Genomic DNA, 26,696 nt, shown 5'->3' with positions numbered 1-26,696 from the left:
TGCTCATCTCCATGCTCACACTAGTGACAATTTCTTAAAAAACTACATTTACATCCCAAATTTAAGATTTTCTTCTGAAGACTTATACATGGAGGGATACCCATAAAAGTTATACCCTTTTGCCACAGACAACATGAGTTCACTTGGCATACTTTCCTCTTTTGTGATTTTACTAAAAGAATTTGAACCACAAGCCCTTCGGGGTTGTGAGAATATATCTGCTTCTTTCTTAAATAATTTTATGATGTACATTTTTACTACCAACTCTATTCCAGATGATACTACACACACATTTATTGTTTAATTAATTCTATGTGCTATTTCATCTGGAAGCATAGGAATGAGATCATTTAAAAAAAAAACCAACGCCAAACCCCTATAATATACTTCTGCCGGCACAACAGTGGATGTGCACTGTGGGAAGGCAGGATACTCAAAAGGTGATGTCCTCTTTCACTAATTTCCTGTTGCCCATCTTCCCCAAATTGGATTACCCATTTTTTTCATAAGTTGGAAATGAAATCTGGGTGGCGCTGTGCATTATTTTATATAGGAACAGTGTCTTACTAGCAACTAATTATGTGTTGACAGGAGAAATTATTGATGCTTGTGCACAGGCACATCATGGACTAGAGCAAACAAACACATCAGGGCAGAGCTTTTTTTGACAATACCGTGGCCTTAGAACGCACCCCCCCCCTCATAACGACACCACATTTGATGCATAGATTTAACTCCTATCTAATGATTAACTTCTATCTAATGTGCATGTATCTAGTTAGAATGTCATTAAAACAACAACCATTGAAAGGGATCCAAATCTTACATTGACCACACAAGCAAACAACCATCTTGCCCTTTGTTTTATTATGACATTATCAGATATGTGATGAAATAAATCTATATGTTTGGATAATTTTATCATGTACAAAATATTGATATTTTTAAATAATAAAAGAGGATAAATGTCACCTATATATGACGACATTTACATAAATCCTTCCACACCCTATCTCCTCTCTTCTAATTGAAAGAGGTTAAAACATGTAAACAGTTCGTAACCATAAAAACAATTTCTCTCCCTCCAACTTATATGATTCCAATATATTTGGACCATGTTATCTTCTTCCATACTAAAAATACGATTAAAAATGACAATATAAAAATAAACAAGCTTTGAAATATTTAATTTTTTAAAAATAAAAATTTGTATAAATCACATCTTTCTAAAATAAATTATATTAAAAAAAAAAACACTTACAATTTAAATCAAAATCCACACATAAAGGTTACAAATGCACCGCCCAATTAGTAACCAATTGACCATCCACCAGCAGACCAACACCTAATCATTGGACGGCTAATTGAACAACCAATATTTATAAGAGAATCTTTTTTTTCCAATGCTACCTGACCTTATGCCCATACCCCGAGACACAAGGCTGGCAAAAAGGCAAAAACGCAAAAATGCACATATGCCACACTAGCCTAGTTGGATGCATGTACACCTAGGCTGATTGGTCTTATACTAACTTAATAGTGATTAGGGATATCGATTCTAAACCCAGTAGACCCAACTAAGCCTGACACGTTTATGATCCGATCTAGACTGGACTGATTAATAAACGTGTCGTTTCACAATATAGGTAGTTAGCCCGTCAGGCGCCCAACCAAACCAACACATTTATATGCCCAACTTGAACCAACTCGTTATAACCCCACCCAGCCTGACCCTTTTTAATACTACATAAAATTCCTATTGTATCACTACAAGAAACTAATTAAGCTTTCTTACCTTTTGCTTTGTAGTTAGATTTGATTTAATTAAACTTCATTCTTTTCCTTTAAAAAAATATAATCATAATATCAACCCACGAATAGAATTTTAAGGTAAAATCCATTTAGAACTCATTTAGGTCCATAACCCGAGAACCCGATTAAGATCCATTTACAGAAACCCTATTAAAACCCAATACCGACCGACTCGATTATAAATTGTACCATGTCAATCAAAACTGACCATTTACTTAAATGATCGTTCACAGTGCGTGCAAGGCTTTCAAGTGGTCAAACCCGATTAAGCAAAACCAAAACTAACCCGACCCGACCAGTTGACACCCCTAATAGTGACAACCATATGGTAATCCCAACCCATATGTTTTTATGATAAAATATAATTGTAATTTTAAAATTTATTAATATTTAGAGAGAGAGAGAGAGAGAGAGAGAGAGAGAGAGAGAGAGAGATGAACAATCAACCACAACCACTTATATTGCAATCATATACACTACAGATAAGAGAGGTTTCAAGGGATGTTAAACCGTATATAAGGAGACCCACGATCATTATACAAGAGAATAAGCTATGAAGGAAAAATGCACATAGTCAATCATATAACCGTCTCTAATGTTTGTTATTTTATTAAGACTTATATCCAACTACTCAAATAACCTTTCTCCTCTCTCCTTATTTAATGATGTAAACCACTTGTTTAGGGAAAGATGTAAAATGTACACGGCGACAAGGCGAGATACTGAATCATGAATCGTATACATAATCAAATGAGGATGGAGGAGAGAGGGAACTAAAGGAGAGTTCAATTATATAATACCAATAGATATTTTATATTGTTCAACAAAAAATTTCTTTACCCAAACAAGTTGAACTATCCCTACATCACATATGAATTTTCATAGCAGAAAAACAACAATAAGGTTAGTAAATCAAATTATCACCAAAAAAAAATTGAGTATGAGCTCTCAAATCCAAAAAACCTGAAGGTAAGTAAGATTCCCCAAATTTCAACATTAAATTTCCTGAAGCAGTAAACCCTAAAGTTCGTAAAAGGAGGAAAAGGGGGAAAATGAAACTTTGAAACTAAACAACTTAGAAATAGAGAATATCCGAACCTAATTAAGAAAGGAACATTGAAGGAATCGTTCCTTACCATTAAATTGATTCGGGAAGGAGCTGTATAGAGCAGGTTTAATAAACCACGCATATACCTCTCCCTTACTGTTCGCCCCTGTCTGAACCGAAGGTTGCTAAGCAGTTTTCATCTCCGGTTATTCGAGGGCAATTATCTAGACTTACAATCTAGCACAGAAGAAGAAAATGATTATGATTATACTGAAATGTGTCTATGGAACCTTGGAGGAAAGTTGATGGAAAATCATTCAAAACAGTCCCCTCAAAAAAGGCCTCTCAGAAGATCAAATTGAAATGATCAAATCAATCTCTCAATCTCTGCCTCGTAACTAAGCCAGATGACATAAGATGTGCTCATATGGCTACTCAAAGAGGCAACACAACCATTTGCAGGCAAAAATAAGAAAAAAAGAAAAAAGTAAAGACCAGATCTACTCTAACAGAAGAAGAATAGAAGCAGAAAGTGAGATATGAAGCAAACCTCCTAACTCGCTACTCGAAACTTCACTGTAACTTTGGAGAGAGAGAGAGAGAGAGAGAGAGAGAGAGAGGGAGGATATGAGCTTTAGGGTTTAGTGGTGAACTTATAGCATATAGGTTTAGGGTTCAGAACTCGGATTGTGTTCAAATTACAAAAGTATCCTCCATACACGCCTGTAGGGCTGTCACCAGCTAGGGTTGTCAATTGGTTGGGGCGGTCGGCTTTGGTCTGACCTAATCAATCCACACATTATTTAAGGTAAGGGTGTTAATCGGTTCGGTTTAGTCGTACATGGTGCGGTTCAGTTCGATTCATATTTATTTGGTTGAAATCAAAATTGTACCATTTGCTAAATGGTTGCACTTTTTGAAACCGTAACCATTTAGTAAATAGTTTTGGTTCCACGATTTTTAAATGATGTTAGTTTTACTGTTTTAAACAGTTTTAATCGCGATTTATTCCATACAGTTTTTAAAATTGTTAGTAATTGGCTTGTTAGTTTATTCGCATACTTACTAAAATTTACTTTTGTTGATAAACGTTTCAATATTGTATCAAATAAAATGAGGCATTGAACAAGCGATGATTTAACTACATAACTACCTAATAGAAGTAAATTATTGAATAGACTGTTGGACAACCTTTATGGTCTTTAATTCTTCCTTAAATTAAACCATTATGTTTTGTTAAAATAACTAAATATTTAATCATTATACAGGTTAATTAGATCAATTTTAATGGTTCAGTTTTCAAGGTGTCAATTCAGTTTGAAACCAATAGATTAAACGATTAAAATCGACTCAACCCATTTAACTAATCGATCTTAAACTTGAAATCATAATCAAATCATTTACTACATGGTTTGATTCGATTCCAATAAATGATTTCAATTTCAAATTTACATCCTTAACTTAGAATAAAAATTTCAAATAGGTTAGACTTAGTTGGTCAAGTTCCCAATCGGTCGGTCTGGTAAAGCGATTGATGGGTACGACCATTGCATAGAAACAACCATTTATGATCAGACCTAGCTTCAACCCGGCATGTTTTTTTTTTTTCGTGGGCTAAATCCTCCTTTGACTGTCAACAACTTGTTTTCAATCCCCACAGGAGTATGTAAATCAAGATTTCAAGGATCCAGCTCATATCAATTAGTATGTATCAAGATCCGCTTGGTGCTTGATTGCATGGGCGCTAATGTGCATCTATTTTCTTGCTTAGTCTGCTTTAGGAAAAAAAAAAAAAAAGAGCATACAAAAAACGTATCTTCTGATTAGTGCATGGCCAAATCGATAGTAGGTTTGGAATACGGCTGGACCAATCAAGTAACAAAATGAGCATCTACCAAGAAAGTTGTTGCACGGTAATTTGAGCAGTCATTTGAGCGCGTAGCGCACATAGTAGTTTGATTGTTGTGCGTTAATGCAAACGTGTTGTACGAGCAACTCATTACTCAAACAGGGGTGATAGACTTGCTTGTTTGGCGCTTTAGCATCTCGTCTTTTTTTTTAATCAAGTTGTCTGAATTAGCTTACGCGCACCCTGACTAAACTTCAAATGAAGAATCTAACCTAAGACCGTGTGCCTAATTCATATAATCTTCAGTTCGTCCTAACCATTTGAGTAATCCATGAGTGAGTACAGAATAAATAAGAAAACACACACACACACACTCACACAATACGCACGACAAGGTTCAATTCCACGACCTCCTCCCCTCAGTGCCGGCTCCAAAAAGTGATTTGTAAATCAATTTACTAATACTTAGGCTTAGTTTGTTGCTTGTATTTGTAGTTGCTTGGTTAAGTAAAGTGTAGAGGCGGTTGATTTACTATCACCTCCTGAGAGTGAGTTACTGATTAATGACCCGTCCCCTCAAGTGATTTCAAGTAGTTGATTTTAGGTTGTGGTGTGAATAGTAGCATAGTTGTTTAACCACCTTCTTCCGGGCTTCGATATTGGGTTATAAGTGTGATCCAAGTCATAAGTCCTAATTCAAATCTTTATTTTGTCAACTTAGTGCCTATCCTTAAAATCTTTGAGAATATTCAATGCTAGGTTTAAATGCTATGTTTAACAAGACACGTGTCCATTTATGATTACATACCATAGGTTTTGCCCAAAGAAAAAAAAATTCTTGAGAGGGAGATCATACGAGAACTCGTGGTTCACTTCATGCTAAAGCAAAAGTTGACCCACATGCACCAGAACCCAACTTAGGTTATATTCAACTGGGCCATTTCCTGCTTTTGATGTCGTGTACTTTACTTCATTAAGGGAGTGGGGTTGTTCCTTCAAAGAATTGGAAAATCTTTTTTCAGTTTAATTTAAGTAATTAATTTGGAAATTGTTATAGATACATTGTAACTATTATTTTCACTAGAAATAATATTTTGGTAAGCCTAATTATTAAATGCTTTGAAAGTTTTTTAGCTTGGTCACTTTTTTTTTTTTTTTTTCCAGAAGTTAGAATTGAATTAGAATTAGATGTGATCGATCATAATTCTGGATGTTTTGAAGTGATCGAATCTACAATTTGGGATAAAATCGCTGTGTTTTCAGATATGAGAAACCAATTCTAAGATTTTTTAGTATTGATTTTGATTGATTCTGATCTAATCCAATTTGGAATCGATAGGGAAAAAATTCTACCCCGATTACAAGTCTAAAATCTTTGGTCAGATATCAATTTCAACATCAACTTCAATAATTTTATTCTTTCCATTTAATGTGAACCTTCTTATGTATATCCTTCCACTAATTTGTAATCTTATGAATGAACTTATAATCTTAAATTTCATTTTACAATATGATTAGCTATGATTACACTAAAACTTAACATGTAAATAAGGGAATTCAGAATTTATATGTCAATAGATTTTCAACCTCCTCTGAGCTACCATGTGCTAGAACTAGGATCATGGTTATAGTCTACTTGTTCCTGATGTTGTTACGCATGACATAACCCTAGTTTTAACAGCTAGTAGTGGCACAATTTATTAGCTCATTAAAAAGTGGTTACCCCACAGTCAAGAAAAAGACAAGTATAATAACAATGGAAAAGAACGTAGTATGGAAGGAAACAAGAATGGCCCCCCCTAGCAAGACATGGCATCATGTGAAACATCTCTTAGTCATATAAATCAACATCAAGGAATACATATTCAATTTTTGCCCCAAAAAAAAAAAAAAAATCCAATATTTAGTTCAACTTTTAGTAAATTTAGTGAATATATTGTACACATAATAAATAAATTTTGAAATTTTTTGGTAGATTAGATTAACTTCATGCAAAAGTTTATTGAATTGCATAATCTATCATGGAATGTATGAATGATTCAGTTAACTATGCATTTTTGCCACTTGGAAGGGTGATGTGGATAGTCTGTATTGGCATTAGTTCAATGCATTTGCAACTCATTTTTCCATTTGATTGTTGGAATATTTCTTCATTTTTTCTGAAGAAGAAGAAGAAGGATGTCCAACTAATATGCTATATCGTGGATATTTGTATTGGTTTTAAAATTTCTCTATGTTTAACTTTCCTTCGTCTAACCAAGGGGAAGAAAAGTGATTAGTGGACTAATATTTTTCTGACAGTTTTTCTTCACATATGGTGAGAGAATATTAGTGTGATAAATGTTGTCCCCATGCCCCTACTCTGTTGTCATCCTATTGTATGAAGTTCCCGCCCTTAATGTCCCATCCAATGATAATATATAATAAGAGTGTATCTCATGCATAAGACTCCCACCACAACAAGATTTAAGGAGGGTCATAACATATGTAGCATTACACCCATTTTGTGGGGAGGCTATTTTCTAATTCAAATCCACAACCACTAAAATGTAATGAAGCAACCTTCTTACCTTTGCACTTAGGCCCATCAAACTACAACGAATGTATCAAATATTTTCACCGTGAATGAAAGAAAACTCAATCCAATTATTTTTGTCAATACCCTCAAAACTCTTCCTTTATTTTTTTATATAAGTTTTTATATCCATTATCTAATCCTGTGATTGGTGTATGCTACTGATTTACAACCATCCTCTCCCTTATTTTACATAGAACTTACCAGAAGACATGTAGATCACAGTAAACGCTTTCAGGGTCAACCATGCGTGAAGGGAAATCAAAATTTAAGTGGTCGGTGGACGTTGCGGCCCCTTTCTGGTTGTCTGAGAACTGGGCCTGTCCTGACATACCAACGGGCACCCCAATTGGTGAGATTGAGTAGCTGACACGTTCTTTCCATCTTTAGGAAATTAAAAACCCCCCATTACGGAATATGGCCAATTGAACCAGCTGTCCATTACTGATTTATTTGATATATTGTTGGCTTAATTATTGTCATCCTTTGGGAACCATGGATTTAAATCATGGTATTGGCCACGGTTGAGATATCGAGCCGTTGTATCGGATTTGTTTTGACTATTTTGCCCTCAAACTTGAATGGAAAGTCTCAAATATCAGGCCATTGGAGTCCAAAACCTAGGGTTTGTAAATCCTATAGGTTTTAGTATCTTTTCCTAAAACTTATCATGAATCTCTTCCTACTTTGTGTGCATTTAAAACATTTTCATTCACCATGGTCTTTGGAAAAAAAAATTCAAATTGCCTATTGAGAACGGTGAGATATAATGAACATCCAATAGTTAGGAGGACTCAATCATGCACCCCTGTTGAAAACCCATTGCACCTCATCGTAGAGAATTTGACACTAGGAAATCCTTATCATTTTATGTCCATCCTGTCCCACGGATGCTTAAACCCAATTCCTCTAATGATGAATATAATAAATGCATTGAAATTCATACAAAGACCAACCAAAATGCACACAAGGCTTCCCCTTCTCTCAGGTTTGAAAGGAAGAAGTATACAAAGATTATTTTCAAACTCAGAACCCATGACCACTAGTTTGCAAACGACTCTTAAACCCAGCCCTTCCCCCCAAAAAAATCCAATCGAGATAAGACATCAAAATACACGTGGCATCATTTCATTTACGGCAGAAGTATGGAAATTTCATTTTCACCACCTCAAAGATACAAAATACAGTTTAAATTCATGATCATGCCATGTTATAAAACTCAAATTGGTCGAGCCCTTGAAATTGAAATTTTGAAAGATGGAAAATGAATAATGCGTCAGAATGATGATGCCATGGTTCTGAGGCCAGCCTCTTTGCTTACCATTACCACACATCTTCAGGAATCAATCAGGACCAAATCAAATCAAAATCATAGAAATAACAAAAAATTTAGATTTTTAGAGAGAAGCAAAATGAATTTTATTGTTGCTAAAACAGCGATGATGATGATACAGATCAAGAAAGGTACAAATCACATCAATCCAAATTCCAAACAGAAAAGAAAAAAATCTGTTAATCACACCCCTCTTCCTCTCCTCCCAGTTTCTTCATCGCTTTATTGCCCTAAATCACCTTCTTTTCCGTTCCTCATCCGAATAACCAAAAAAATAAGAGATTTAGATTTACATACATATCAAGAAAAGCTCAAATTACAAATCGGATCACACCCAAACAAATCCCCTAACAATTTGTAATACATTATATAACAATCAAATACATAATAATTAACAATGAAAACCAAACAAATGATGAAGGAAATGGTCAAAAGACTCAGTCTCAACCCCATTCTCAGTCTCGGCCTAGATCTGAGAAGCGAATGAGAAAAAAACCGAGATCTGAAGCGAGAGAGAGAGAGAGGCAAAAGTCTTCTATCTACGTCACGAGATCCATCCTCTATTCCTCTGAGAAAGAGAGATTAGAAGACCAATCCGAAGGCGAGAGCCGTTAGGGAAGCGAATACTGTGGGAACAAAGATGGCCGCGTCGGAAGCGGGAGCCGGTGCCGGAGCTTCAGCTGCTGCTACATTCTGGACCGCCGAGACGGCCAAAATCATGAGGATCACAGCGGCGAACAGTCTCAACTTCAATGCCTCCATTTCTTGGTGTGAGAAAGTGAGAACTAGAGAGATAAAGGGAGAGAGACTCTCTACGATTCCTCTTGACGAGATGAAGAGAGGAATTGCAGAGAGCTAGAGAGAGATGGAAAGCTGAAGGTGTGTGGGAGAACATGTAGGGGCAGAGGGGTTTATATGGGGAGAAGGAAAGATGATATTTCGGGCAGGCTACCCGAAATGACCGTTTGACGACATGCTCTCCGCTTTACCCTAAAAGTCAGAGAAAAGGAGAGAGAAACTGCCCGTTGTTGACAGGGTGTCTAACCTTCTGGTGCCATACAGCTGTCACTGTATATTAGTGGGTCCCCACCTTTTGCTGTCATGCTTAACCACCCATGTTCCTATTTTCTTTTTCTCTTTTTTTTTTTTTTTTTTTTTTAATTGAATTAATTAATTGTTTCAAAAATTCCAGCCCATTGTTTCAGAAATTGAAATCAGATCGATGGAATCGGTTCATTCGGGTCGGAATTGATTCTAGTGACTCTAATTCTGTAAATTCCAATTTGGTCAATTTTATTTATTTATTTATTTATTTATTTTTATCAAGTTTGTGAAAATACAAACCCCTCCTCCCTCCTCCCTCCTCCCTCCTTTCCTGTTTTTTTTCTTTTCCTGGTGAAAGGTTATATAAACTTTTACATGCACAACAAATACATTTGTATTTTCAAAGCCATATTATGACCATAAGGTTGCCAGATTGTCACCTAGTGGTCATAATTAATCACCAAAACACATTTACACATTATGGAGTAATAGGAAAATCCACCATGCGAACAAGACCTAATTCAATCGTTATGAGTTATAAAATGAGATCCATCATTCAACTCAAAATTGGCTGAGTCAACTCGTATATTGAAGACTTAAAGTGGATACTGTTCCCTATTTCTATGTCCTAAAGAGTTTCTAAAGGGAAATTATTGTTCCATATGATGAAGACTGTCTTATTAAGAATATTTAATGAGATATAAAGCTTTTCATGATCATGCAAATGAATAGGGGTGTCAATTGGTCTGATCTGGTTAGTTTTGTATGGACTTAATCAGTCCTTACTAATTTAAGATTCCTCACATTTTTTTCTCCATTTAGGTAATCAGGCCTTGTAGACTAGGGTATTGACATATTTTTTTTCAAGTGATCGATTACTGGTCCATAATGTAGTTAATTTGTCCATAATCAAGCTAATTGACTAATTGCTTTATAATTGATTTTTAAACATACCATAAACAGACTATAAATGGTCCTTAAATACTGACTAATTCAATCCATGATTTGGATTTTCATAACCCTAGACCAGCCCGATGTGTTCTTTTGTTTTTTGGGAATTCAAGGTGTGGTTTCTCTCTAGTGACAAGAGGTTCTGTGTGGCCCAAAATTTATTGACTTCTTTTGTTAATTCGTGAATTGATGTGGTTTGATAAAGCTTGCATGTTATGATCGTCAATTTCTCTTTTTAAACGACATTTGTTTGATAAGTTCAATTAAAAATAGGCTTAATGCTTGCTGTATTTTTTATTTTTAATAATACTTATTACATTATTGACAATTCTTCTTGAGCTCTGCGAATACATAAGCCTTTACATGCCCAGCAAAAATATTCGTATTTTTAAAGCCATATTATGACCATAAGGTTGTCCATTTGTCACCTAGTGGCCATAATTAATCACCAAAACACATTTACACATTATGGAGTGTTTCGAAAAATCCACTATGCCAACAAGACTTATTTCAAACATTATGAGTGAGATCCATCATTTAACTGAAAATTGGTTAGGGGTCAACTTAATTGTTATAGACTTATAGTGGATCCCATTCCCTATTTTTATGTAACAGAAGAGTTTCTGAAAGGAAATGATTGTTCCACATGGTGAAGTCTGTCTTATTAATTACATAAAAGAATAAAAAACAGATAGTTTTGTATGAACTTAATCAGTTCTTACTAATTTAAAAATCTATATATTTTTTCCCTGTTTAGATAATAAGCCTTTTAAACTAGGGCAATGACACATTTCTATTCGAGTGATCGATTACTAATCCATAATGAAATTAATTGGTCTATAATCGGGTTAATGGATTAATTTCTTTATAATTGGTCTTACTATAAATGATCCTTAAACAAACATAAATAGGCTATGATTGAGCTAAATGAGATTAATCAAGCTATAAACGGTCTATGATTGATCAATAACAATATTCGGTTGGTCCGGTTGAGTGATCATCAAACCAATACCTTACATCGAAAATGCTCAATTATTGATCATTCAGTGCATGATCTTGGCACATATAGTAATTAATTGAGCAAGTCTCAAGCTTCAACTAATCAATTCAGGCAAGAACAACCGGTGTAGACTAATTTCTTATATCCCTAAAAATGAAGAAACATACCACAGGTTCTCTCATGTGAATGAGTAATGTGTTAATTTTAATTACTGAATATTTAGAGAATAGTATGATTTTTTTTTTTTGGTCACAAGAATAGTATGGATTATTTCATGCTTACATTCAAGCATATATTCTTTAAGCAAGTATATTCATACATTGCTTATTATTATTATTATTATTTTTTAATTAAGTTCTAGCTTGATTTTTCACTCCTTTGTTTTTTCAGTTTGTCTTGTTTATCGGGGAGGAGTGTAATCATTGTTTATCTATTTGGTAACCTCCCATTGACATGAAACTTAACCAATGAGTAAGTGACATATAGCCACCAAAATAAATATATTAATTAGACCTTATTTTTTTAATTATTTTTTTAAGGGGTAGGTGTGTGCTAAGACATTAGTCATTACCAATTGCATACTTTTTTTAGTGTGAAGGGAATAACTATTTGGGCTTAAGATGAGGTGATCCATCTGGAGTTGAGCCATAGGGTTGAAACTCGGATACTTAAAAAACCCTAATGTTTGATCAGTGGACTCTAACATGTGCTTTTCTTAAACAAATAAGAACCAAACTACTATGTCATTACTTTTATTGAAAATTCAGAAGTTCTTCCAAACAGACTTATTGGTGAGAAGTTAAATAATTCAAATTGAGTATATATATATACCCACTATGATAAGTATGAAAGGAATCATCCCAATGAAGGTAGAAACAACATTTCTTGATGAGTTGAGACAAAAGCAGCATTAAAACCACCACTTAGAAGTTAGAACTGGATTGGTATTTATAATATTTCAGTTTTATTAATGAGTTCTCTTTTGTTTTTGTTTGCTTGTTTGTATGGTTTTTTTTGTTAGAAAAAAAAAAAATCTTACTCATCACTCTATGATATTATATAACATTTTCACCCCCCCCCCAAAAAAAATGATATTATATAACACTATTATTGAGAAAAATCATTTTAAAAATACTAAAAATTATAATTTATGTGTATAAACTTTGAGAAATTAGACACAAGCTTACGATAACTGGATAAATTGGATCAAGACGACATAATCTATTGGTCAGGTGTCCAATTAAGGATCCTAATTCAATTGTATGATACACTTTGTATTGCAAGATGATCAAGATTAATTGTCCAAATATTTTTGTTCTTTTCACCATTTTCTTACAAAGTTGAGTCCTTTCTTATCTCCGCTTTTGTTTAGCCCATCTTAACCTAGAGATTGGTTCAACATGACTGAAAACCAACCATTTGATAGACCTACCCGATATAATACATTGACTCAAAAGTAATAATAATAATAATATATATATTTTTTTTGGTAGAAAAAGTAACATACCTTAACATCATATGTTGGTAGGGACATGACTTCTAAATAATTATGTTCCTAGGGTGAGGATATTTTGTCATGGCTAAAATATGAATCATGTTAAGAGTTGAGAAAAGTCCAACACTACTTGAAGTTGACACAACACCAATATGGCTCTTAATTGCGATGCTCAACTCTACCAAGAAAAGAAAAATATATAGAATGTTAGTCACATAAGAAACCTGCTTTTGTGTTTGAGACAATTTACATATTGGTCAAGTAGTTCAAAACTCTTTCAATTTTATTTTAGTTAGAAACATAAAATTTGAAAAAAAATAAAAAATTATCAATTATAATGTACTTTCCTTTGAGCCATTCTCTCTAATTATTACTATTTATTTCGTTTCTATTTCTATTTTCTAAATAATTAGATCTAGCATTGGAACAAAAATATGTTATTTACATGGTCCTTAACTCCCCCATGAGCCACCACTTTGAAAAACATGGTGGATGAGTTGCTAAGTTTAGTTCGACCATTTGATGCAAGAATACACTTTTCAAATCAACCATATGTTAAGTTAGTGATGGCATCTCAAATTTATGGCCAATCATGTATTGAAATTTTTAGCCTTTTGCTTTCTATTCTTAAATTAATCAGAAGATACCAAAGCACCAAGTAAAAATTTCTTAAAATTTTGTGCTATCATTGGAAAAAGTATTTGGTGAATGAAAGTCACTAAATGAACAAATGGTGATGTTGAAAACATGTTCACAAAACTTAAATATCAATTTATATATGCTTCCATGCGGTAAATATTAGCACTTTATAAAAAAAATTTATAATTAAATATGCCTTTAGGTCTGTGTCTAAGAAGCCTAATTTTTTTTTCCTCTTGATTATTTAATTTTGAATTTGTTTAAAATAAAATTAAAATACTGTGTATCTTTCAATTTTATTTTTAATCAGATAACTCAATTTTACATAATATTTCAACAGTGATATAATTCCTTTGAATCATTTGCTGCAATTTTTTCTGTCTATTTAGTTTTCATCTTTATTTCTTTCTTAATATTTAGATTTACCATAGAAACTGTTGTTTACAAGGTCCTTGAATCCTTCACAGTCCATCACATACACCTTTTATAACTACCATGGAATTTCAATCAAGTCTCACATTTGATAGACATGATTCATATCATCATATATTTGTGGTCAATATTTGAGGCCAATTTGATATCCTTTTGTCGTTATAGAGATTTGAAAAGGTTGAATAGCTAGGAAGTAAACTCAGCAATAATCATTAAAAAAAAAAAAATCTATATGGTGAACCATATGGAACGATTTCTTCTCGAATCTTCCTCCAACTAAATATATATGCTCGCAACACAACACCTAGAGACACATAACCCCAAGTGATCTGCATGTAGCTCCAGATGTGCATGTATCGAGTTAGAGAGTCATTGGAGAAGATCCCGAAGCCAAAAACCCATGATGAGCCTTAATGAATCAAACTTCCTCTATTTCTGGCATCTTCTCATATATATACTTCCTAAGCATGAAATCTTCACATGGAATTTACTTCCGGAATGCTTGTCCACCCCCATTGCTCTTTCACTCTAGAGGATTATCTAAGACCATAGATTATCTTTCTTGTATCAACTCATGGTAAGGTTTTTTTTGCTAACGAGAAATTCCTGAACCTGCTTGATTTTACGGTTCAAACCTAGGGTAAACCCTGATTACAAGCAGCCACACCTAACATGTTTAACAGATCGGTTGCGAGGAGATTCGAACTGAAGTCATCTGTTAACATACAACGCCTTTGGACCAGACATTAAGCTTCTTCTAATCATCACTTTTCTTTGTCCACTTTAGTAAGCATTTGGCAAAATTCTAAACACTTTGAAGGGCACTTCATAATCTACAATAAGACCTTCACCCCTCTTAAATTGATATTCAATAAAGCAGTTCTTCAAATATCTAAGGAAGTCAAAACAAAGATTGTGGCATCCATCTTGTCTGTAATTTTAATTAGTTGGCGGTCCCCTACCACAAGAGTTTATAGAGTTAAAATTTTGATGGATCAACACACGTCTCAGTTCAATCATACAGAGGACCTTCGACAATTGGTATGATCATATGCAATGATCAAGGGAGATTCACAGCACCCAAATTGGGATTTTTACATCAATGGTAGCAAAAGCATTAGCTGCCTGTGTTGAGATGTTGAGAATTTTATAGTCTTCCATATCAGTTAGATTAGGTCTTCGGTGCCTTCATATACTTGAGGAGTTCTCTCCACTCAATACTTTTTAAGATTTCGAGTTAACACTCCAACAGCCCACAAAACTATCATCTTGGCTCTTTAAGATTAATGAGTTAATTAAGCCATTCTCCCAAACAAGGCCAGCAATGGAGATTTCTTTACCAATGAATGAATTTGATATGGTGGGGGGAGTTGGGGGTGGATTAATACCGATATTTTCTCTGTCATTTAAGGGTGATTTGAAGTTTGTTGCACTACAGGTTGAGGCTGTGTTTGATATGCATTATTCTCAGAATAGATCATGGGTCTAAAACACATTCTAAAATCTGATTCTTCTCTATTTTTTTACTTCAAATCGCGGTGTAATTCTTTTGCTTGATCAGTTAGTTGGTTTCTTGCTTGCCATACAGAGTAGGCCAAGTCCCTGCAGATAATAACTACATTTTCTCACACCTCCAGTGTGGGTGACTTTATGATCTTGTGGACCAAGATCTGAAGAGGAGGTTTCTAAGAACTCCACTTTAATTCCCAAAAAGGATGCTGACAGATTCTCTTTGAGAAAGGGAATAAGAATAAAGCATGCCAGAGGGTTTCAGGCTGGGAATTGCAAACTGGGCACCAAAGTTGGTTCATAACCTTAATGAATTTGCCCAAGTTATCTCTTGTAGGAAGGATGTTGTATAAGCCTTTCCAGAGGAAGATGGTGACTTTTGGCCTCAAGGGTAGCTTCCAAATAAATGTCCAAGGAAAACTCTCCAGCCCAGTCTTAAAAGCATGGCAGTGTTCTAATGAGTATTGGTCCTAAAATCCTGTCCTCCTTTTGCCTTTTGGGATACATATACTACTCCATGACATGGGGAACAGCCTGTTCAATTCCCTTGTTTATGTGCCCATCAGAAGTCTGATTGTAACTGATCCAGAGATCTACAATGTAGGAATGCATGGCAGCCTTAACAAAATTATTAGAGTAGCTCTTCCAGGAGATGATGATGATGGATGAGAAACTAAGTGGTTCTAATTCCCAACCAACTGATCTAGTGATCTATGTACAGAGAGAAACTTAATGACAATAAAAAAGAAAGGAAAAGAACATAATTATGTTGGGTGAAACATTGAATGCTTTATTTTTCTTTTTTCTCCACGAGAAAGATTACAAATTGTTTTCATTATTTTTCTTGTTTAATCTTCTTTAGCAAAACGTATAAAGTGATATTATTTGTACGGCTAGGAGATTGCTATGCTGCCGATGTGGGATTGAATCTCCCACGCCAAGCCAGTGGGAGCATGCACGGTGATACGGCCAAATTGATTGCTCAGTAGGGTAAGGACACGCGTCGCCCACCTGGACACGTGTTACCCACCTGATAGAGGCTGCAAGGACTCTACCACGTCAACCGCGTGAAGAGAATATTCCCCACGAAGGGGATAGGACGTATCCGAGTAGGACTCTAAAAGGAAAGGAGGTGGACCCGAGGAGGACTCCTCCAATGAAAGGGGAAACCCTAAACCCTAAGAGCTATAAAAGAGGGCCCGAGAGGAAGGTAGAAGGTAAGCATCAAAACCCACACCATTACTCCTATAAAGAACTGTGTGGCCGATCTCTAACTTGGGCGTCGGAGGACTAATCCCGGACAAAGCTCCGGGCCTTTGCCTTCTGTGCTTGTGCAGGATCAGCTCATACGGATTTTTGGCAGCAACAGATTGGCGCCGTCCGTGGGAAACGGCAGTAATGGTGGGGAGAACCTACAATCGTAAGAAGATGAGAACAACATCGAACATGAACACGGGGGAGGAGGAACCTTCAAGAGGGTACCCTCCCTCGACAGAAATTGGACGAGAAAGGGGGAACGATGATCGGGAAGGTTCCGTGAGGTACCAGCGTTCGGCCGGGTATTTGGTGCGCGGAGATAGTAATCCTCCACCCCTCCTGGAGCGCAAGAATATGTGACAAGGGATCAGTTCGAAGCCCTCCAGGACAAATATGACCGAATGGCCGAGGCAATGAAGGAGGTCTCCAAAACTATCTCTCAGAAGACCGACGGAGCACCACGAGGCCCCCATATCCAGCCCGAGAGAGCTCGAGACGAGGACCTAAGTAGTACAGGATCAATAAGGTCCGGTCATAATCCTCGAAACCGAGCAATGAGGGAAAGTCCCGCACCCAGGGGAAGGAAGTGGCGTGTCGCCAAAGACCGACATGGGGAACCACGCCAAGGAGACGAACAGAGACACGAAGACTTGGGGTTAAAGCAGATGATCCTGGACCTGAAAGATGAGATGAAGAAGGTGGCAGAAAATCAGACGGGAGCTCGCGAGCCATACCTCACTAATGACACGGCTCTAGCTGATGAGGTCATGAGGGACCCGCTCCCCATCGGCTTTCGCCTGCCAAAGTATGACACTTACGACGGGTCTGGGGACCCCGTCGATCATCTGGAAGGCTTCAAGGTCACTATGCAGTTCCATCAAGTATCGGAAAACATTATGTGTCGCGCCCTACCATTGACGTTCAGAGGAGCGGCAAGGCTATGGTACAACCGTTTACTGACGAAGTCGATCCACAGCTTCAGCGATCTAAGTTACTTCTTCGTGAAGGGATTCTCCAGTAGCCAACCCCTTCAGAAGACTATGTCGAACTTGACCAACGTCAAGCAACATCAAGGAGAATCACTGTGAAACTACATAAAGCGCTTCCAACAAGACAAGGTCACAATCAGAGATCTGGACCCGAAAGAGGAGTTCACAGCCCTACTGGGAGGCGTCAAGGATAAGGAGCTGAAAAGGTCTTTGGCGAAGCATACACCGAGGAACCTGGCCGAGTTGAGAGCTTGGTGCGATAAGTACATCCAGATGGACGAAACCCTTCAAGCCGATGGAGCAGAACCAAGCCTTGTACAAGAGTAGCAAGCACACTCACATCTCGTAATTTTTGCTTCTATGAACTTTCAAGTTGTAATTCCTCATCCTAAACTCCGGAGGATCTTATTCATGAAAAATACGAAAGTTGGTTTACGACAATTGAGAGGAACTCTCCTGTTTGGTGACCTTAACTCTGTCGAATGAATACAGACGAAGGTCCTTGCCTCGGTTGGGAGTTCAGGCCAAGGCCTAACAGACCTCATAGAAGGTCCAAACCTTGATCGGGGGCTCGGGCTAAGGCTGAGTAGACCTGACCGAAGGTCCTCACCTCGGTTGGGGGCTCGGGCAAGGCCGAGCTGAACTGACCGAAGGTCCTAACCTCGGTCGGGTTCTCAGACAAGGCCGAGCCGAATTGACCGAAGATCCTACCTCGGACGGTGCTCAGGCAAGGCCGAGCCGAACTGAATGAAGGTCCTTGCCTCGGTTGGGAGTTCAGGCAAGGCCGAACGGACTTGACCGAAGGTCCTTACCTCGGTCGGGGGCTCAGGCAAGGCCAAGCCGAACTCATCGAAGGTCCTTGCCTCAATTGGGAGTTTAGGCCAAGGCCGAACGGATCTGACCGAAGGTCCTTGCCTCGTTTGGGAGTTCAGGCTAAGGCCGAACGGACCTGAACGAAGGTCCTTGCCTCGGTTGGGAGTTCAGGCCAAGGCCGAACGGACTTGACCGAAGGTCCTTACCTCGGTTGGGAGTTCAGGCCAAGGCCAACGGACCTGACCGAAGGTCCTTGCCTCGGTTGGGAGTTCCGGCCAATGCCGAACGGACTTGACCGAAGGTCCTTGCCTCGGTTGGGAGTTCAGGCCAAGGCCGAACGGACCTGACCGAAGTCCTTGCCTCGGTTGGGAGTTTTGGCTAAGGCCGAACGGAGTTGACCGAAGGTCATCACCTCGGTCGGGGGCTCAGGCAAGGCCGAACCGAACTGACCTAAGGTCCTTACCTCGGTTGGGAGTCAGGCCAAGGCCTAACGGACTTGACCGAAGGTCCAAACCTCTGTCGGGGGCTCGGACCAAGGCCTACTGGACCTGACTGAAGGTCCTCACCTCGTCGGGGGCTCGGGCAAGGCCGAGCCGAACTGACCAAAGGTCCTTACCTTGGTCGGGTCTCGGATCAGGCCGAGCCAAACTGACCGAAGATCCTACCTTGGACAGTGCTCAGGCAAGGCTAAGCCGAACTGACCGAAGGTCCTTGCCTCGGTTGGGAGTTTAGGCCAAGGCCGAACGGACCTGACCAAAGGTCCTTGCCTCAATTGGGAGTTCAGGCTCACCTCGGTCGGGGGCTCAGGCAAGGCCGAGCCGAACTGACCGAAGTTCTCGGTCGCAAGTAGAACTAAAGCCGAAGCCGAAGGAATAAGGCCGAAGGGATGTAAAAAAAAAAAAATGAAAAGAGAAAAGATGACGAAAAATTTGATTACTCCCACAGGAAGAGTCTCTTGGCGGGAGTAAGGGGGCTCCTGATACGGCCAAATTGATTGCTCAGTAGGGTAAGAACACGCGTCGCCCACTTGGACACGTGTTACCCACCTGATAGAGGCTGCAAGGACTCTACCACGTCAACCGCGTGAAAAGAATATTCCCCACGAAGGGGATAGGACGTATCCGAGTAGGACTCTAAAAGGCAAGGAGGTGGACCCGAGGAGGACTCCTCCAATGAAAGGGGAAACCCTAAACCCTAAGAGCTATATAAGAGGGCCCGAGAGGAAGGTAGAAGGTAAGCATCAAAACCTACACCATTACTCCTATAAAGAACTGTGCGGCCGATCTCTAACTTGGGCGTCGGAGGACTAATCTCGGACAAAGCTCTGGGCCTCTACCTTCTGTGCTTGTGCAGGATCAACTCATACGGATTTTTGGCAACAACACACGGGAGGGGCACCTCATGGTTCATATACAGGGAGCCCACATGTCAGTGAGGAAAGAGTGTGAGAGGGCACATGATACTGACAACGTGGCCACCAGTTTCTCCATTTTCTCTATTTGTATAATTGTTTTATATGTTTTTCCTTCAACTAGAATTTGTTTTGAATCAAAATTCATCAATATTAGGTAAAACAGATATTTCTCATATGACATCAAACCTTCCTCATTTTTTTTTTTTTTTGTAACGCTTCCTAGTTATTTAACAGGAGCATAAGAATGAAGACTATATATATATATATATATATTAATGGTCCATATGTCAAATTTAATGACCTACTTCAACAATATACTTCATATCAACCATTATGTGTGCAACCCACCGCCACGGTCTTCACTTAAATTGCAGATGCACAGATGAGGAATCGAACCTGAGACCCTGGATAACCCACGGATGGGTACCCCTAGGGTGCTAATCTATTCTTCAAATAGAATGTGCTTATTCAATCTTGAAAAGTATGATTGGATGGACAAAAAAATTACATAACGAAATGATAACATAGATAACATGTTCACAAAGTGCAAGTTCTAAATGAATTGCCATGTTATACATGAAGTGGTGAAATTCTTTGTTAATACCAAGAATCACCTGTGTTTCTCCTTTTTATTTTGAGAAATATTAGTGAATACCAGTTTGAATGGACTAATCACCCGTGCTATAGACTTCTAAGTGATTTTGACATTTAGGTGCAGCAAGGTGAGACTGGACCATAGTAACATCCTCCATCGTTGATAGCTGTGCCTGTGGAGAAACCTCGAAAAGTTATTCCCTATTTTGTTTAGATGGACACGGTATGGAAATTTGAAAGGAAAGCTTAAGCTTAGGCCCAACCCAACTTCCTGAGGGCCACCATGGATCATCCAATTTCAAGCCCAAATGATTATTTCGATAATGAGATAAACAAGAATACTGTAGCGCAGAAGTTGATAAATCAGGTGAAGGTTTGGACTGCTCAATTAAATGGTGAGAAATCTGATTTTTCAAAGGTGATTGACACAGAACCCATATTTCAAATGCCCTTCTTACCTGAAATGCGTTGATTATAACTGCAGTTTCTTATAGGTCTCTTAACATATCGGGTTAGGCAATCTCCCTATTCTCACAAAACAAATGCTTATTTATACTTGCCAATTATGTAATGAGAGAAGAGGTTATTGAAGCAGCTGCACAGGAAATTCTGATCGGGATTGAAGAATCTATCAAGAAGGTATGGGTGGTGCACAAGATTTGGAGCCACTCGAACAGTTAATGAACCCTAACAATTTTTTGATGTCGCCTTGAACTGCAATTCCTCGTGGGATGAACTGGACAATTTCTTATTCAACCCAATCTTTTGTGTAAAAAGTAATGATAATATGGTTAGTACATTTAAGTTTTTGGCCTACCAGGCGATGGTAGGAAGAACTAGGATTTCAAATGGGCAAACTTTTTATGGCTTATTGATGGATAGGATTTTAAACTTGGATTAGATCGAAATTGATTGCAATCGGATTCAACTCCTCTGTGGCGCAACATGGTGTTCAGTGCGCATCCAACGGCCATAACGCCTTGGCACGGAGTCCAAGGTGGTCACACTCAACCCAAGGCATTTCTAGACATTAGATGCGAGCCAAACATCATGTTGCACCATAGAGGATCCAGATCCATTGCAATCTATCTCAAAACCCTAATATCGATCCCTTAGATCTAAGGTACCAAATTCTAGATTGCTTTGGAATGGTTAAAATTAAGATCGGTCATGGAAGATTGGATTAGAATTGGCTGATTTGACTGATCCAATTCTGACTTTTGAAACCATGCGAAAAGGGTAGAATGATTGAGATTAAAAGAAAAAACAATTGTTTTGAAATTTTAAGATACACAGCCAAATTGAAATATATGTTGCAAGTCTCATGCTTGTTTAGTTTTTTTTTGTTGGGTGAAGATGGTTGTTTGATTAACCTTCAGGTATTTCTACCGTCCTCGCTCATTTGGGTTTGTGATGGTATGATGTGGGTGAAAACATCCCCGCAGTGAATGCGACGGTGCAATGAACATTGAATGGTTATCGCGCCCTAAGGTCATCTAGACCATCCGATGCTAACTGCACCACCACACTCAACTGCAAACAATAACCGCGGCTCATAGCACCTAAGCTCCTATTAACACCCAGAGTCACACCACCATTATTAGTGCACCACCACCCTAAATTATTGATATATTCTCCCGTGCCCACCACAATGCCATTTTTGAAGGGATTACTCTAGTCTTCCCTCCACATTCAGTCACCAGCAGAGCTGTATCCCCATTTTTGCGCCACCGGAGGCTGCAAAGAAACGGGCATGCGAGGAAAACCAAAGCGCACTAGGTTGTGCGCTCCCATGCAGCAAACAAACTACTGCGCATGCTAACGCACAATGGTGGTCGTAAATCAACTAGCACTCAAGCGCGTGCTAACTTGCACGGAATTTGTTGGTTCTCGCGGTTCACACGTCAAAGTGCTTCAAAGAATCAAAAGGTGTCAGCAGGTGCAGAGAGCCGAAGCCTGACATGTTCGCCTACTGGGCCAAGTGTTCGTCCAAGCATACGAAGAAAGCCGGAGTACACTAGCGTGCACTTCGTATTCTTCGTTGGCCTCTTTACTTCTTAGATAATGCGCACTTCCGTATTCTTCGCTGGCCTCTTTACTTCTTAGATAACAAAATGTGTCCACCTCTTAGATCGCCAAACTATGACGAGAATTTCGCCTCGGGGGAGGGAGGAGCAAGAGGTATTAAATCATGTTGCATCTTCAATAGACCCTATCAAGTTGATAGCTACATTTATTCACTATAGGGTTCAAATCCTTGTGGTGAGCGGTGAGTGGCAATGAGGATCCGATAGCTAGGAGGGCCCAACATACACCCTAGTCGTTGGATGTTCACCACCACTCACTACCTACCCACAGAGGATTTTTACACCTTAGATGGCTTAACCATCAAAGGCAAAAGCCAAACATATACAATTTCTTTTAAGGCGAAGAGAAAATCTCTTCATCTATGACACAAATTGTTGGACCGGAGAAAGATATCTTCGGACCTTAAGTAATAAAAAGGGAGTTAGTTAATGATGGGACTCAAATACTCTACGATAAACAGTGAGTGACATTGAGGATCCAAAGCCTGGGAGGGCCCCTGCATGCACCCCAACGTTAGACCCTCACTGCCACTTACTGCTTCATCACAGGGATTTATGTGAGTTAATGATGATATTCGCCCTTTCCATTGAAGAAAATCTTATTCCTAAAAAACCCCTCCAAAAATGAAACCAGGAAAATGACTACGAACCAGAAAAAAAAAAAAAAGTGACTATTGGAAAAAATTATTCCATTCAACGCTATCATACGTACAATGTGATCAAAAGAATCCAAGCCGTTTCCGCCATCACCAATATGCCTAAGCCAACTCCCTTGTAATGATACAATGAGGCTCTAGCCACTATAGAATTTGGGAGGGGCAAATGTACACAGTCTTATTCCCCTGCTTCACAAGTTTCAAACCTATGACCAACATGTTACAATAGTGCAACTTAATTGTTGCGCCACATGCTTGCCCTCTTTTAATTGAACCAATAGAGAGATTCTAATTGGTTGTTTCTTTCCTGCTTGCCTAGCCTCTACAATTGAACAAGAAACACACTCCCATAGTAGAGAGAAGTGATTCTTGTGGAAAAGTGCGGCTTTTGCACCTGCGAGGGCCAATGATAACACATGAGAAGCATCAACAAAAATGCTCATTTTTTTTCCATTTCATTTGGCCCATAGGGCATGGCAGGGGCCACACTCCTCACAGATATCATTTCCCCCATAATATAGCACAAATCTGTATGTTACCAAGTTTGTTACAACAAATATTATAACTCTTTTTTTTTTATTATTATTATTTTTTATTTTTTATTTTTCTGGTGAGAAATATTGTAACTTCTCAACCACTAGCCGCCTAGCTTATATAGTGTTGTTGTTCATCTTAAAACTAGGGTTAGCTTGTTTAATAGTGTAGAAACAGATATTGGAATTGAAAATAAATTAAATATTTTTATTAAAAAAAAAACCTTCTCCAGATCACCGTGCTTATCCGCGATCCCCAATTCCTATCTTCCAAAAATTCCCAAAATCTTCAGTAATCAAGCAGGCATAGGCAAACCAGAATTCACAGTTCATCATCTATATCCACTATATTCACAACCTGAATCTAATTCTCCCATCTATGAAATCTAATGATCTAAATCATTCAAAGATCTACGAGAAAACCTAAAATCCACGAATGAAAAATTGTTCTTCTGAGCACAAATTTCAGCCAAACGAGAACTCGAATACTTACAGGGTAGTAGCACTCAGGAGCTTTCAAACAAAAGCTTGTCCTTCGTATTCGTAATCCCCCAATCTCCCCTGAACTTTACTGCTGCCTGCAATCTCCTGATCTTCATTGGATTGGAACGGTCCACATTACAAACTTCATCACTTTCTGTTATCTTTATCCATTCCATCAATGGTTTACTTGTCAAAATGATCGAACGGTCACAACTCACGAACAGATAAGCCCCACCATGTCACTAACGGGCAACGGTAGGAGAGATAGGTGGTGTTATGTAGATAGGAACCCTTTTGGATTAAAGAACTCAGCCGTTCCACAGAGAGAGAGAGAGAGAAGGGCTTGGGGGAGGAGGGTCACATGATAAAGGACTTGAGGGAGGCCTTAGGCCTCCGGTGTTCAAGCGACGAGGTCTATTGGACGGAGATGCATCTAACCGTCCATTTGAAATCGAAGGGTGAAAGTAATTCTTCAGTTATTCTATGGGCGCTACTAAAATAAATGAGAGGAAAAAAGTGTCCAATTTGTTTGTAGAAAAAAGGGAGAAAAAGAGATAAACTGAAGGGGGAGAAATAGAGAGAACAGTGAACACCAAGTTTGAAAGAGAAACAGAGAAGAGAGAACGAAAGGGCACAGCTGAATAACAGCCAAGAGAAGAGAGAGATCAATTAATAAGAAAACTGATCTGGGTTTTCTTTGTTTTCAAGAAATCTTCTCATTTATATGACAAAAATCTCATCTTTCTTGAAGTTTTTTCTTTCTTCTGTGCTGGCTGTTCTGTAATGGAGTTCTATTCTTGTAAGTTTTCTTTTGCATTACCTCTTGCTTCTCTTGAACAAATTTCGTATTTTTCTTTGGTGTTTGGTGTTTCTTTTTAATGGACCCTCCTGAACCCATTGAATTGCAGGTTAGTTTGAAGGGGGCGTTTTGCTTTTGGTTTCTCTGCAACAACCATAGATCTTGAGGTGAGAAAGATTTTCTTTTTTGCAGATTAAGAGATTTACTTCGATTATTTCCGTCTTCTTCCCCATTTATTGAGTTGTTAGAGCAAAACCAGCCCAAACCAAAATGGGTTTGTTAATCTCTTCATTTTCTTGTGGCAGGAATGGAGAAGGAAACAAAGAATCAGAGAGCAGGTAGAGGTCCGGAAACCGATTTCCTCTTACAGTGGGGAAACCGAAAGAGACTGCGATGCGTAAAGATAAAAGATGAAGAAGACGCATCAGAGAAGTCCAACGGCGTGATTAAAAAGAAAATTACCTCTCGGGTTGATCGGCGTGTCGTCAGAGGGGAGAAAGAAGCCCCTCTCCCTCCCCTGCAACCTAATCACATTAACCGGTAACCTTCAAAACAGCTTCAAGAAAATGAGATTCCAAACATTGAAAATCTGAGAAGAGACGAGAGAGAAGACTCATCTTTTTCTTTCTTTCTCTCTTTGATTCTTTTTGGTTTCAGAAACTCCGAAACGACCACGATTCCATCTACGGCAAGCGAGAACAGAAAGTCATCTTCTCCGGAAAAGGAGGACAGGTACTACACGACTAGGGGGTCTCTGGGTTTCGATGACAATGGCAAGATATCCATGGATGTAGGACAGGATAGAGGATTTGTTTGGCCCAAGTTGTTTATTTCATTGTCAAGCAAAGAAAAAGAAGAGGATTTCATGGCGATGAAAGGCTGTAAGCTTCCTCAAAGGCCCAAGAAGAGGGCTAAGTTCATCCAAAAGAGTTTACTTGTAAGTTCCCCCCAACACTCCCATCTCTGCCTCTCCCCAGAAAATTCTGAAAGACCCAAAAATTTTAGTGGATTTATTCCAATTTTCTTGTTCTTGAGACTCGGTTCTGATAATTGATGTAATTGTTCTTTGGTTTTGGGTATGGGGGATATTCTGCAGTTAGTGAGTCCCGGTGCATGGCTCTCTGATCTATGCCAAGAAAGATATGAAGTGAGGGAGAAGAAGACATCAAAGAAGGTATTAAATTGATTGCATCTCTTCTTAGCTTAGCAAAGTAGTATCTGGATTCCAAAATCTCTCGGCTTACACTGTTTTTTCCTTTGTTTTCCTCTGATGCAGAGACCGAGAGGATTGAAGGCCATGGGAAGCATGGAAAGCGATTCAGAATGAGTAACATTTCTTTCGATTCGATTTCGATTATTGGGTTTTTTTTTGGGGGGGGGGGGG

General features: G+C 38.4%; 1 protein-coding gene, 2 long non-coding RNA genes and 2 other non-coding genes across 5 annotated transcripts; 1 reads left to right on the top strand and 4 right to left on the bottom strand.

The window, feature by feature from the left end:
- Positions 1-2,247: 2,247 nt before the first annotated feature.
- LOC122061829 lies at positions 2,248-3,525 on the bottom strand. Its single transcript, XR_006134725.1, has 2 exons — positions 2,949-3,525; positions 2,248-2,817 (listed from the first exon to the last, which is right to left on the bottom strand). It is a non-coding gene; the product is annotated as an uncharacterized LOC122061829 (long non-coding RNA).
- LOC122062235 lies at positions 2,957-3,081 on the bottom strand. The gene has a single exon (XR_006134859.1). It is a non-coding gene; the product is annotated as a small nucleolar RNA snoR138 (small nucleolar RNA).
- On the bottom strand, positions 3,136-3,269 carry LOC122062224. Its single transcript, XR_006134852.1, has one exon. It is a non-coding gene; the product is annotated as a small nucleolar RNA U19 (small nucleolar RNA).
- A 19,987-nt stretch (positions 3,526-23,512) lies between the features above and the next one.
- Positions 23,513-24,892, bottom strand: LOC122061958. The gene is made up of 2 exons (XR_006134761.1): positions 24,524-24,892; positions 23,513-23,891 (listed from the first exon to the last, which is right to left on the bottom strand). It is a non-coding gene; the product is annotated as an uncharacterized LOC122061958 (long non-coding RNA).
- Positions 24,893-25,080: 188 nt separating this feature from the next.
- Positions 25,081-26,696, top strand: LOC122061957. The gene is made up of 6 exons (XM_042625550.1): positions 25,081-25,312; positions 25,422-25,479; positions 25,618-25,852; positions 25,970-26,249; positions 26,409-26,486; positions 26,589-26,696. The coding sequence occupies exons 3-6, from the start codon at positions 25,620-25,622 to the stop codon at positions 26,637-26,639; spliced, it is 642 nt and encodes a 213-aa protein (XP_042481484.1). The 5' UTR covers positions 25,081-25,312; positions 25,422-25,479; positions 25,618-25,619; the 3' UTR covers positions 26,640-26,696.

Source organism: Macadamia integrifolia, chromosome 14 (assembly GCF_013358625.1).
Source record: "Macadamia integrifolia cultivar HAES 741 chromosome 14, SCU_Mint_v3, whole genome shotgun sequence".
NCBI classification, from domain to species: Eukaryota; Viridiplantae; Streptophyta; class Magnoliopsida; order Proteales; family Proteaceae; genus Macadamia; species Macadamia integrifolia.
The sequence above is the reverse complement of the archived record's forward strand: the minus strand, read 5'-3'. Positions and strand labels throughout refer to the sequence as shown.

What these genes read in the sequence shown, in the direction of transcription:
- LOC122061957 (XM_042625550.1), top strand. Translation starts at nt 25,620, where the DNA reads ATGGAGAAGGAAACAAAGAATCAGAGAGCAGGTAGAGGTCCGGAAACC. An exon ending in TCATCCAAAAGAGTTTACTT is followed by an intron (nt 26,250 to 26,408) that starts GTAAGTTCCCCC and finishes GATATTCTGCAG; the next exon opens with TTAGTGAGTCCCGGTGCATG. An exon ending in AGAAGAAGACATCAAAGAAG is followed by an intron (nt 26,487 to 26,588) that starts GTATTAAATTGA and finishes CCTCTGATGCAG; the next exon opens with AGACCGAGAGGATTGAAGGC.